The sequence below is a fragment of the Palaemon carinicauda genome, chromosome 3, assembly GCF_036898095.1.
Source record: "Palaemon carinicauda isolate YSFRI2023 chromosome 3, ASM3689809v2, whole genome shotgun sequence".
NCBI lineage: Eukaryota > Metazoa > Arthropoda > Malacostraca > Decapoda > Palaemonidae > Palaemon > Palaemon carinicauda.
Window position 1 is genome coordinate 46,820,135 of NC_090727.1, and position 12,500 is coordinate 46,832,634.

General features: G+C 36.1%; 2 protein-coding genes across 6 annotated transcripts in view; both read left to right on the forward strand.

The window, feature by feature from the left end:
• Positions 1 to 12,500, forward strand: part of LOC137638270 (tyrosine-protein phosphatase 10D-like) — a 372,144-nt gene that overhangs the window by 216,909 nt on the left and 142,735 nt on the right. The window lies entirely within an intron of this gene.
• The window catches only part of LOC137638273 (tyrosine-protein phosphatase 10D-like), a 31,843-nt gene that overhangs the window by 11,401 nt on the left and 7,942 nt on the right, over positions 1 to 12,500 (forward strand). For all 3 annotated transcript variants that reach the window (XM_068370344.1, XM_068370342.1, XM_068370343.1), the window contains one exon: positions 3,025 to 3,128. In XM_068370344.1, coding sequence (XP_068226445.1) covers positions 3,051 to 3,128 — 78 coding nt within the window. In that variant the 5' untranslated portion in view covers positions 3,025 to 3,050. The remainder of the gene's footprint in view (positions 1 to 3,024; positions 3,129 to 12,500) is intronic.

The window sequence follows — 12,500 nt, forward strand, 5'->3', positions numbered from 1 at the left end:
CATAATTATCAAAGTTATTACGTATTATGAAATTGTCGTAGAATGGTGCAACTTGTATAGGTTATCAGTTGTGGAAAGTCTTGGTGGATTGTTTGGCTACCATGTGCATGTTTTTTTTTTAGTTAAAATGTCGTTCATCACCACGAGGACCATTTTACCGCGAGTGCCCCTTTTTCATTTTTTTTCATTTTTTTGCCAAGTCATTTTTCCGTAAGATATTGCCAAATAGTGTCGTAAAACTTTTGCTTGTTTAGTGTTGGAAAGTGTGTCTAGATGATCTGGCTACCCATGCATGACTTTGTTTTTGTCAGATACGACGTAGTTATTGGTATATTGGGTATTTAACTGCGGTTACCAATTTCTGTTTTTTTTTCAATATTTGTAAAAATTACTACGTAGTAAGGAATTGCCGTATATTATTCATTTTTTTTTCATGTTTATGTGTTAGAAAGTGTGCCTTGATGGTTGGGCTAACACGTGCATGTCTTTTTTTTTATCTGAGATGTCGTATATTAGAATGTCGGGCATTTTACCGCGAGTGTCCCTTTTTCATTTTTTTTCATTTTTTTGCCAAGTCATTTTTCCGTAAGATATTGCGAAATAGTGTCGTAAAACTTTTGCTTTTTTAATGTTGGAAAGTGTGTCTAGATGATCTGGCTACCCATGCGTGATTTTGTTTTTGTCAGATACGACGTAGTTATTGGTATATTGGGTATTTAACTGCGGTTGCCAATTTCTGTTTTTTTTCAATATTTGTAAAAATTTACTACGTAGTAAGGAATTGCCGTATATTATTGATTTTTTTTTCATGTTTATGTGTTAGAAAGTGTGCCTTGATGGTTGGGCTAACACGTGCATGTCTTTTTTTTTTATCTGAGATGCCGTATATTAGAATGTTGGGCATTTTTCCGCGAGTGTCCCTTTTTATTTGTTTTGCATTTTTTTGCTTAGTCATGTTACCGTAAGGAATTGGCAAGTAGTGTCGCAAAACTTATATTTTTATAGTGTTGGAAAGTGTTTCTAGATGATCTGGCTACCCATGCCTATCTTTTTTTAGCCAGATATGGCGTATATATAGGTATGTGTTCGATTTTCCGGTGATTGCCATTTTTTCGTTTTTTCCCAATTCTTTCAAAATTACTACGTACTAAGGAACTATCACAGAGTAATGATTCCTCTAGATGTTTATTTGTCGGAAAATTTTGTTTACTTTTTTTTTGATTGAATATCATCAAATTTTTTTAGCTAAAATATTGTTTTACATTTTTTTTTTTTCGATTTTATTTCCCTTCAAAAAATATTTTTGGGTCAGAATTTTAATTTTATAGTCGTAAAATAATCGACAATTATCCAGCAACCCACCATACAATTTTTATGCATATCCAATAATAATTAGATTAGTAAATAACACCTTGAAATTGACATACCCTTCCTACATTTCAAGTGGCAGATTAGGGAGTCTGAGTCAGTGTGGTTGGCGGCCATTTTGTGGACATATCCGAAGCGTAAGCTGCCCTATCTATATATATTCTTGTTCCCTATAGAATTTGTGATATTTTGGTATATTTTTACCTGCATAAATATCATATTATATATTAAATATATGTATTTTTTTACGAAATTTCCAAGTACTCAAAAAATTACCTTTAGATATGGCCCCTGATATAAATGTAATTTACAAAATAATGAAGATTTTTTTACATATTTCTATTTTAGGATAACATATGTTTATTCCCTAAAAAAATTAGCCACTTCCTATTTCATTTGGGTACCCAAAAAAATTCATGAAATTTGGACAATTTTTTTTTTGGCCAAAAAAAGTTACCCTTTTTTTCTCATTTCAGATCTTCACCTCCATGGGTCTGACTTCATCCAAAATACATCAAGATGTGTCCTAAACATTCAAGAATCAATTCCTAAAAGGATTTGTGTATATATGTATGAACTTTTTTTTTATGAATTTTTATGTCAGGTCTTTTTTTTCTACTTAATTTTTTAAAATATTTATAATAAATAGTTTTTCTGCAGATGAGTAGTATTTATCTTTACAGTTGTTTTAAGCATTCATTGAAGTTTTTTTTGGCAAAAGAAAAAAGGAGGTTACTGCAAAAACTGATTTTTCAAGAATTTTTTTTGGCGTCGGGGTCGTTCGCGTCCGAGTATACCCTTAAAGGGGTGTCCGAGAACCGTACCTATCCAGGGTTAATAAATCGTGCTCTATATCCTCTGTTATTGGTATTATTATTATTAATTGTTATTAATTATTATTATTTGTTTTTTTCGTTACTCATTATTAGTTATTTATTGGTTATTAATTCATTGCTTACTTATTATCAATCTTTTTTATTGTTTAGTATTTATTTTTTATTATTTATTATTTATAATTTAATATTTATTATCTATTATTTATTATTAAAAAAAGGAAGGAGATTAACCATCGCAGTGAGTCAAGCTTGACGTCTATAGATAAATTTAGTAAGAAAAATATATATCCTATCGAAGATAATAAATAAATAAACAAAACAATTGGTTTATGTATCAATAAAAAAAAAGAAGTTATGAAATAAGAGTTAGTAATAAAGAGAGAAAATTTTCTTGGAAATTTTTAAATCTTAAAGTTGGAGAAATTTTCAGAGCCCGATGAAATATCAGATAATGTAAAATCATATTCTTTAACTTATTCTTTTATGATTCAAATTGGTTTTGTGAACATTCATGAGCTATTTACGGCTTTTAATGTTTATTTATGATATAATATTATTTTCTTTTTATTAATGTGCACAAATCTGCATTCAATTACTTATTTAAGGACCATGCCTTTTTTACGTCTTGGTTCTTGCATTTGCGTATAGGTTTAAAAATAAAATAAACCCACAAATCATAAAAAGAGAGAAAATGAATATATAAATGTTTAGCTTTTGAAGGGACTGTCTCCTTTCCTCTTCATAAAACAAATGGAAAACTGTGCATTTTAATGCATGTTTATAAACCTTACATTTGTTTATCTCCTCCTACCGCCTTCAGGACCCAATGCACCTTGGAGGTTCATCATGTGGTACCGGAATGAAACGGCAATTTTAGCGCTGTGGCATCGGCCTCACCCGGACGGAATCTGCTCCCATTACCAAGTAAGTGGATACGACACCGAAGGATTTATTGTAATGGGTTTGGTGTCTTGTTTGGAATGAACAACCGACCTTGATTTGTAGTTATCAGCTCTAATTTTTTTTTTTTTTAAATATCTTTTTTAGAATTATGATATGGTAAATTCGAACAAAGTTGTACTTATTGTGTATGAGTGTGGCTGAATGCGCTACGTGTATGCGTAATAATAACAATATAGACTTATTTGACATTGATTATTCACTCTATAGAACATTTTCATTTTAATCAGCATACTAAATTTGTGGAGTTTGATCTTTATTGTCCACTGCAGGACATTATATCTGATACCGGAAAATATCTGCAACTTCGGCTAATTTTATATATATATATATATATATATATATATATATATATATATATATATATATATATATATATATATATATATATATATATATATATATATATATATATATATATATATATATATATATATATATATATATATATATATATATATATATATATATATATATATATATATATATATATATATAAAACCAACCATTCACTCTTTATCCGTCAATATTATGGGAATTTTTTGGCCCAATATTATTATCAATATTGTTGTTATAATTGGTATGAAGTCTATATCCCTCTCAATCTGGTCACTGCAATTTACCGTATTGTCACCTTATCTGTTTAAAATGTTAGATATTTATCGACACCAGATATTTCCTTGGTTCACCTAAGTACTGCAACGTGCTATGCATATCTCACTGGCATTATCAGTAGGATGAACATGCTGTGCTTGTAAGGCTTAATGATACTAGGCTGTTTCTACTTTCGTTGTTCTTGTTTCAATTTTTAATATCATTACATTTGAATTTTGTATACTTTTACTCAGACGGCTGTTTTTTTTTCCCCGGTCCTCTACAGCAGGGGAACCCTACTCTCTACATGCCATACACTCATTTTATCTTTTTCACTCAGAGTATTCTACATTTCATATCACGTATTGCTCATTTACTGTTAAATCGTCACTGTCAAAGGACATATATTTTGGAGAGAGAGAGAGAGAGAGAGAGAGAGAGAGAGAGAGAGAGAGAGAGAGAGAGATTGTCTGGTAATCACAGTTTTGCCAACTCTATGAGAACAAAATGAGAATGGGAAGAGAATAGGTCCGACTAATCGGTTTATTTGTAGGCGAAGGAGAAAGGAGCCGTAACCAGTGAGAGGGATCTAATGTAATACTGTTTGGCTAGTCAAGTCAAAGGACTCAATAACTTTCTAGTGGTAGTATTTCAACGGGTGGCTGGAATGTTATTAAAAAGGTTCCAGACCTCATTGTCATATATTTAATTACATTTGATGACCAGGGTAACAAGGAGGGAGACTGGTGTATTTTGCAGTCAGTAAAGGTGGAATAATTATTTCCATAGTATGATTTGGCGGTTCTTTGTCCAAACCTAATTAAAAAATGTTGAATCAGAAGCTTGTGATCTCCATACAGTTCTTGAAACAGTTTACGATGATGTCCAGAAACTCGTCAAATGAAAATCTAGTCATTGGAGGTACTCTTTTCCAGCAAAAGGACATCAACAAATATACATGGACATCACCATGTGGAAATTACTGAAATAAAAGAGATCACATAACCATTGATAAAGAGAGAAGGAGGGCAGAAATGTATGAAGCCTGTGAAGTGCAGATATTAGTAGTGATCACCAGGTCTTTATTGACACACTGAAATTAAAAACTGAAAGCAGAAATGTATATAGAATACCGAGGTTCAATACAACCAAGCTTCTGGAAGATGATCACAGAGAAACATTTGCAATTGAATATAGGAATCGATTTGAAGTTTTGGAGATTTTGAGAGATGAAGGACAGACACTTCATGAAGAAGGGTGTGATATTAAGGACATATATCAGTCGTTAGTAGTCACGTTTTGGGACATGCACTTAAAAGGAGAAGCCATGGATATCAAGTGATACTTAGGATTCTATAAAAAGAGACAAAGACAGATATTGAATGTTGAAGGTTGTCGAGGAAGTAAGGAAAATTACAAAGTAGAGGGTACTAAGTAATCCAGTATCGATAGAGGTCAAAATAAAAGCCAAGAATGACTGGAGGGAATATTTACACAGGGAAGCAGATAAGGCTGACAAAGCTCTGAATTCAGGGAGTAGTTTTGTTCTAAGAATTGCGCATAGAATTATTGATGAAATTTATATGGAAGCCAAGTATATGGGGTATATAGCCATAAAAAAAGAGAGATGGGTCTGTTTTAACAACCGAGGATGAAGAAAGGCAAAGTGAGGTCATTAATAGGAGAGACAAAGGGAATATTTTGATTGATGTTCCCATGGATTAATTCAGTGTATTGGAAATCGAAGCTAGTATTGAAAAACTCAGGAGATGGAAAGTCCTTGGTCATGGTGGAATAACTGCTGAGATGGAACCGGCTAAAAATCAAGTGAATCCCAGAATACTTAATAAGTTATTTTGTAAAATGTGGCATGAAGAGACAAAACCTGATGAAAGGGAGCTAGGGGTGTCGGTGAAAATGGCAAACAAAATAATTATAGAGGCATCATACTTAGGTCATTTGTCATGAAAATATGTAGGATTCTTATTCTAGATTGACTAGAAAGAAAGATTGAAGAAAGGTAAGGGATTAAAAAGAAGTATTTAGAAAAGGTAGAAGTTTTATTGACCAAATTTTACTTTTAATACGATATGCATTAATATATAAAACATAGAAATCACCTTTTTATGGCATTTATGAACTTTGAAACAACCTTTGATAGTGTGCACTGGCCAATTTTGTGGAGAGTCCTTCGTTATTTTGGAGTTCCTTTTAACATAGCCCAGTGAGGAAAGGAAACAAGGACAAATAGAATATCTTAAGAACAGTAACATCATTAAAATAAATATTTTCTATATAAATTAGAAAAACTTTAAATAAAACAAGAGGAAAGCAAGTATGATATAAAAGTGTGCCCGAGTGTACCCCCAAGCAAGAGTACTCTATCCCAGGGCAGTGGAAGACCATAGTATAGAGGCTAAGGCACTAACCAAGACTAGAGAACATGAACATAGCAAGGGCGGAGTTAATGGTGTCTAATGAATTTCCAGCGGACAGCGGAGTACTTTTGGAAATGTGTTGTCAACTATGTTGTTCATCCTCATCGTGGATTTTGTAATGCATGGAACAGTTGGGGATAGAGGAGAAGTATTGGGCTTGATTAGTAGCAGGAAATTAGTGGTTTTTGAATATGCTGATGACGCTGTCCTTATTAGCAAAACTCCACAGGATTTAGAACGTTTTCTTACCAAAATGAATTAAATATCACACGAGGTTGAGTTCAAGAAAAATAGAAAGAGGACAAAGATGATGAGAACGATATATGGAATTGGAGATGGAATACCATTAGAAGGAGAGAAGATTAATAAGTTAGAATCATTTACATGTTTTGGAACTATGATCGTTTATACAGGTTATTGAGAATTAGAGGTCAATGAAAGATTGAGTAAAGCAAATCAGACAATGGGTAGGTTAAGCAAAAATTTCAAGCTGTATATCAGTTTAGTGAGATTAATATCACTCTATGGTCATGAGCCATCGTTTGACAATGAAACAATATCCAACAGATTTTGTAAATTTTAGAACAAAGCCCCTAGAAGAATATTGAGAGTTAAGTGACAGGGCTAAATTAGAAAAGAAAATATAATGCGAGTACATATATATATATATATATATATATATATATATATATATATATATATATATATATATATATATATATATATATAGAGAGAGAGAGAGAGAGAGAGAGAGAGAGAGAGAGAGAGAGAGAGAGAGAGAGAGAGAGAGAGAGAGAGAGAGAGAGAGAGAGAGAGAGAGAGAAAAACCTTCCATTGGTATGGAATTTATTGCCCCACTAATATTAAGATTATCGGAAGATTTAAATAAAATAAATGAAGTGTTACCAAAGTTTGAGGACATTAGATCTGAGGTAATAGATACTGCAGATTCTCTGAGACAATTGAGGAAAGATGTCAAAGACCATAAAAATTAACTCAGCTATGCCGTCAAAGGTATAGATGAAGCCGCAAATGATATATCCGATGAGAAGGAGCTATTGCAGGATGTGCAATTTGTCAGTATGTCGTTACTGAAGAAGGATCTCTTCCCAAGAGGATTTACATCTGGGCCCACCCAATTACAACTCAAGAAAACTTGTAAATAACGCAAAAGAAATTTCAAATTCTGCTGAAAGCAATCTTGTTCAGGAATGTATTGGTTCTTCTTCTGGTTGAGGAATTGCGGGACAGTGCCAAAACCTTGATGAGATTTTTTCAGCGTACAGAGAAGATATATATATCCAAAGAAGTGAAGAAGAGGGTTGGACAGCCGTAGGATAGGAAAATAAACCTAAACTTACAGCAAAAACTCATAGAAACATTCAAGTTAAGAATCGTAGACAACAAAATTTTAAAGTGACTGGTGCTAGAAAAACTGGTCACCACTCGTTCAAAGGAGTGAAAAAAGAAAATGTTGATGTTTTTGTTGGAAGAGTGGATACGGATGTTGACTCAAATGATATTAAAGGTTTTGTAAGGATCGTGAGACAAGCGTCACCAAGATCAACTGATACTTTATTCAAATGTGCGTGGGAGTATATTACAAGGTGCGGACGGAAAGGTAGGATGGCGCTGGCGCCAAATCAGATTGAATTGCCCGCCAAAATATATGTGTTTTCTTACACTTACAAATATACGAATTATGAGTTAACAGAAACATGTAATGAAATAATACATATGTTAAAATGTAGCTCTGATAGAGCGGAATACATATACATGGGAAACCACGGTGTGGCGAAAGGAGAATTCAAATAAGTAAACAGTTTGTTGATTTTCTGGACGACGAAAGGAGCGGTGTCCTTACAAGTACTCCCCCCACAAGACATCGGGTGGCGTAGAGGGCTAATGATCAATCTTCGTATCTTTTCGGGCGTCGGAGGGTTCCTCTTGTTTTTGAACGGAGGGGCGCGCCAGCGGTCGGCGTAAGGATCACTTCCTCTTATCGTCGTTTGATGATTTTTCTTTCGTTCAGCGCCTTGTTTTGAGGTGGCACTCTGGATCTGCCAGGTCCGGCGGAGGCGGTGTCGCTTCCTTCGAGAAACGCTGGTTTCACGCGGTCTATTGAGACCCAGTCCTCTTGACCATGGACGTCGAGAAGGAAGGCTTTCGTTGTCTTCTTAATTACCCGGTAGGGGCCTCGATAAGGTCTAGTTAGTGGTTGTCGATGAGCGTCGACACGGACGAAAACGTACCCGCAGTCATCCAGGTTTTTTGGCTTGAAGTGCTTGGTTCTGTCCTGGTAAGTTTTGAGACATGGCCTGAACTTCCTGGCAATGTCCCTTAGGTGATCCAGCTGCGTGTCATCGATTGATGAGGGAAAGAATTCGCCTCCCGTAAACCTTTTCGGCGGGCGAAGGTTCGCCGTCTGCGCGAGGGGCGGTGCGAAGGCCGAGGAGTACCCAAGGAAGTCGTGATTTCCAGTCCCCGTCGGTGCAGCTCGCCATCAGGGACGCCTTGAGGGCGCAGTGAGTTCTTTCGACCATCCGTTTGCCGCGGGGTTGTGAGCCGTGGTGCTGTGGAGCGTCGTCCCCATCAGGTTCGCCAAAGCGAGCCATATTTCTGAGAGGAAAGCGGGGCCTCTGTCTGTCGTGATGTCGTCAGGAACGCCAAACCTGCTCACCCAGCTTGACAGGAGGGCTTCAGCGCATGCTTGAGTCGTAGCTTTGGTCATTGGTGATGCCTCCAACCACCTCGTTGAGCGATCGATGATCGTAAGCAGGTAGCGAGCAGATCCAAAAGGGGGGCAACGGTCCCACGACGTTGTTGTGTATGTGACCGAAACGTCTTTTTGGCTGGGGGAAATCGCCTACCCCCGATTCGGTGTGACGGCTGACTTTGCTTGACTGGCAGTTGATGCATGACTTCGCCCATTCCCGGGCATCCTTTTTTATCACTGGCCAGACAAACTTTTCAGACAGAAGGTGAGCTGTGGTGCGTCCTGAGGGGTGTGAAAGTCCATGGATGATATCGAATATTTTCCTTCTGCAGGAGGCTGGTATCCCGGGACGTGGGCGGCCGGTACTGGTGTCGCAAAGAATAGTTACTCCTGCTGGTCCTAGGGGAATCGCACTTATCTTGAGCGCGGATGGCCCCGTCAGGTGATCCTGTGCTTCTCGGTCGGTGCGTTGTTCGGTAGTGAGATTGGCGTAGTCGATTCCCTGGTGGATTGGGTCAATTACAATCCTTGAAAGGGCATCCGCGACTGGGTTTTTCTTTCCTGGGACGTAACGTATGGTGCACCCGAATTCAGCGATTGTTGCGAGATGATGTTGTTGTCGGGAGGACCATGCGTCTGTCGATTTCGTGAAAGTGTGTACGAGGGGTTGATGGTCCGTCGCGATTGTGAAGGAAGTGCCCTCCAAGATGTGACTGAAGTGGCGGACAGCGAGGTAGACAGCGAGGAGTTCCCTATCGAAGGTGCTGTATCTTGTTTCGGCGGGTTTCAATTTCTTGCTGAAGAATCCCAGTGGTTGAGGAGAACCATCGACGAGTTGCTCCAGCACAGCCCCACAGGCGACGTTGCTGGAGTCGGTCGTTAGTCGCAGGGGCGCGTTATCGTCGAAATGAGCCAGGGTGGTGGCATTCGCGAGTGTATCCTTCGTCCGGGCAAATGCCTGTTGCTGGGGCAAACCCCACTCGAGTTTTCTCGCTTTTCCTTTCAGGACGTTGTCGAGGGGTGACAGGGTTTGTGCGATGTTGGGGATGAAGCGCCTGCAGTAATTGACCCTCCCCAGGAACTCCTGAAGTTTGTTGATTTCCTGGACGACGAACTGAGCGGTGTCCTTACAGTTGTGTTAAAGAAGTCATTGATATAAATGTTATCAAGGTAGAAGAATTGGAAATCTTATTGAACTGAGAGTCATAGTAAAGAAATATTACAAAAAGTGACATTGAGAAAAAACCTTCTGATCTTATCATTGTAACTATTTGTTTATTTTATATTATTATTGATATTTGCATATTTACTTTCTATTTATTATGACATTGAAAGTTTGTACATATAATTGTTGCTCTTTGGCGAAAAATATTGATTTGGTCAGAGAGTTTGCAGAAAGTTAGTATGACTTTATATTTCTACAAGAAACATTTGATACAGAAAACAGACTTGGTGATTTACAGTTTATTGATGAACATTATGAAGTAATAGGGTCACCGGAAGTCTATTTGGAGAAAGCTATTGAATCTTTTTCCAGCGGGTGTGAGGGTTGGTTAGCTGGTTTCTGGAAAAAAAAATCACTTGATACCATAAAGATTAATAGAGAAAAGAATTTTATTGTATTGTCCGTTCTTCATAACCGAAAATTAGTTGTATTTGTAAATGTATATATCCGAAGTGACATTTTTAGTTTTCTTGATTAAATATTAACTGTTTTATATTGGTGATTTTATTGCTTGCTCATGGAATCGCTTGCTTGGTTTTATGAAAAATAATCAAGCTGAAGTGGTTGTTTTATATTAGGTCTATAGCTAGAGGTATAGTATATTCTGCCTACTCACAATTTGGCTCCTTTAATTACTTCCCTAAACGTTTGAATATAGCACTTGATTCCATCAAAAGAGACAAAAGTATACATGTAACTAGAGCTGATAAGGCTAATGCTATTGTTATTGTAGACCGTATTGACTATGTAGAAAAAATGAATTCTGTACTAAGTGATCAAGATACTTATGAAATGTTAAATTCAGATCCTCATGAAAATGTTAATGCCCAATTTCATAAAAGAGTAAGGGAGATTTTTGGAAAGAACAAAGTCATGATTGAGTCATTTACCTCCATTAATGCAAGGCTTCCCTATCTTTATGGTACTGTTAAAACGCATAAACAGGAGCAACCATTACGTCCTATAATTAGCACTATTGGTTCAGCATCATATAAATTATCAAAATTTTAGTAGTCTTATTGCAACCATTAATAGGCACTATCTCTAATTCACATGTAGAAAATAATTTAGATTTTGTTAATAGATTAAGTAGGGAAACTCCACATGATGATGAAATTATGGTTAGTTTCGATGTTAAAAGTTTGTTCACTTGTGTACCTGTTAAAGATGTACTAGAATTCCTGAACATTGAACTTAACAAACATGTTATGTCTTTACCTAACCATGTGATTTTGGATTTGATTAGACTATGTGTTGTCGACACCAGTTTTGCATTTAATGGGAGATTTTACAGACAAAAGTTTGGAATACAGATGGGTAATTGTTTGTCACCAGTTTTATCGAATATTTATATGGAATTTTTTGAAAGTCGAATAGCTAGAGCAATTTTATTAGACGACATTTTCTATGTGAGATACATTGACAATGTATTTGCTATACTAAAAGCTTGCTCTGATATTCATAAAATTTTAGATGTGACAGTCATAAGGTCAACTATGAACTCTAATTTTAAATTCAAGATATACAGAAAACCCACAAACAACAATCTTATAATAGATAACTATTCATGTCATAAATCAGACGTTAGGCTGTCTGCATTAAGGTCTATGTTCCTAAGAGCCCTCAATATTTGCAGTCCCGAATATATTGACGAAGAATTCAGAAATATATATCAAATAGGTTTTCAAAATAATTTTAGCACACAAGACATAGACAAAAGCCTGGCACTTGCAAGAAAATCTTTTTATTCGCCCCAATGGAATATGATAAGTAAAACAAATTTTCTGTCCCTACCATACCATTATTATTATTATTATTATTTGCTAAGCTACAACCCTAGCTGGAAAAGCAAAATGCTATAAGCCCAGGGGCCCCAACAGGGAAAATAGCCCAGTAAGGAAAGGAAAGAAGGAAAAATAAAATATTTTAAGAAGAGTAACATTAAAATAAATATTTCCTATATAAACTATGAAAACTTTAACAAAACAAGAGGAAGAGAAATTAAATAGAATAGTGTGCCTGATTGTACCCTCAAGCAAGAGAACTCTAACCCAAGACAGTGGAAGACCATGGTACAGAGGCTATGGCACTACCCAAGACTAGAGAACAATGGTTTGATTTTGGAGTGTCCTTCTCCTAGAAGAGCTGCTTACCATAGCTAAAGAGTCTCTTCTACCCTTACTAAAAGGAAAGTAGCCACAGAACAAATACAGTGCAGTAGTTAACCCCTTGAGCGAAGAAGAATTGTTTAGTAACCTCAGTGTTGTCAGGTGTGTGAGGACAGAGGAGAATCTGTTAAGAATAGGCCAGACTATTCGGCGTATGTGTAGGCAAAGAGAAAGAACCGTAACCAAAGAGAAGGA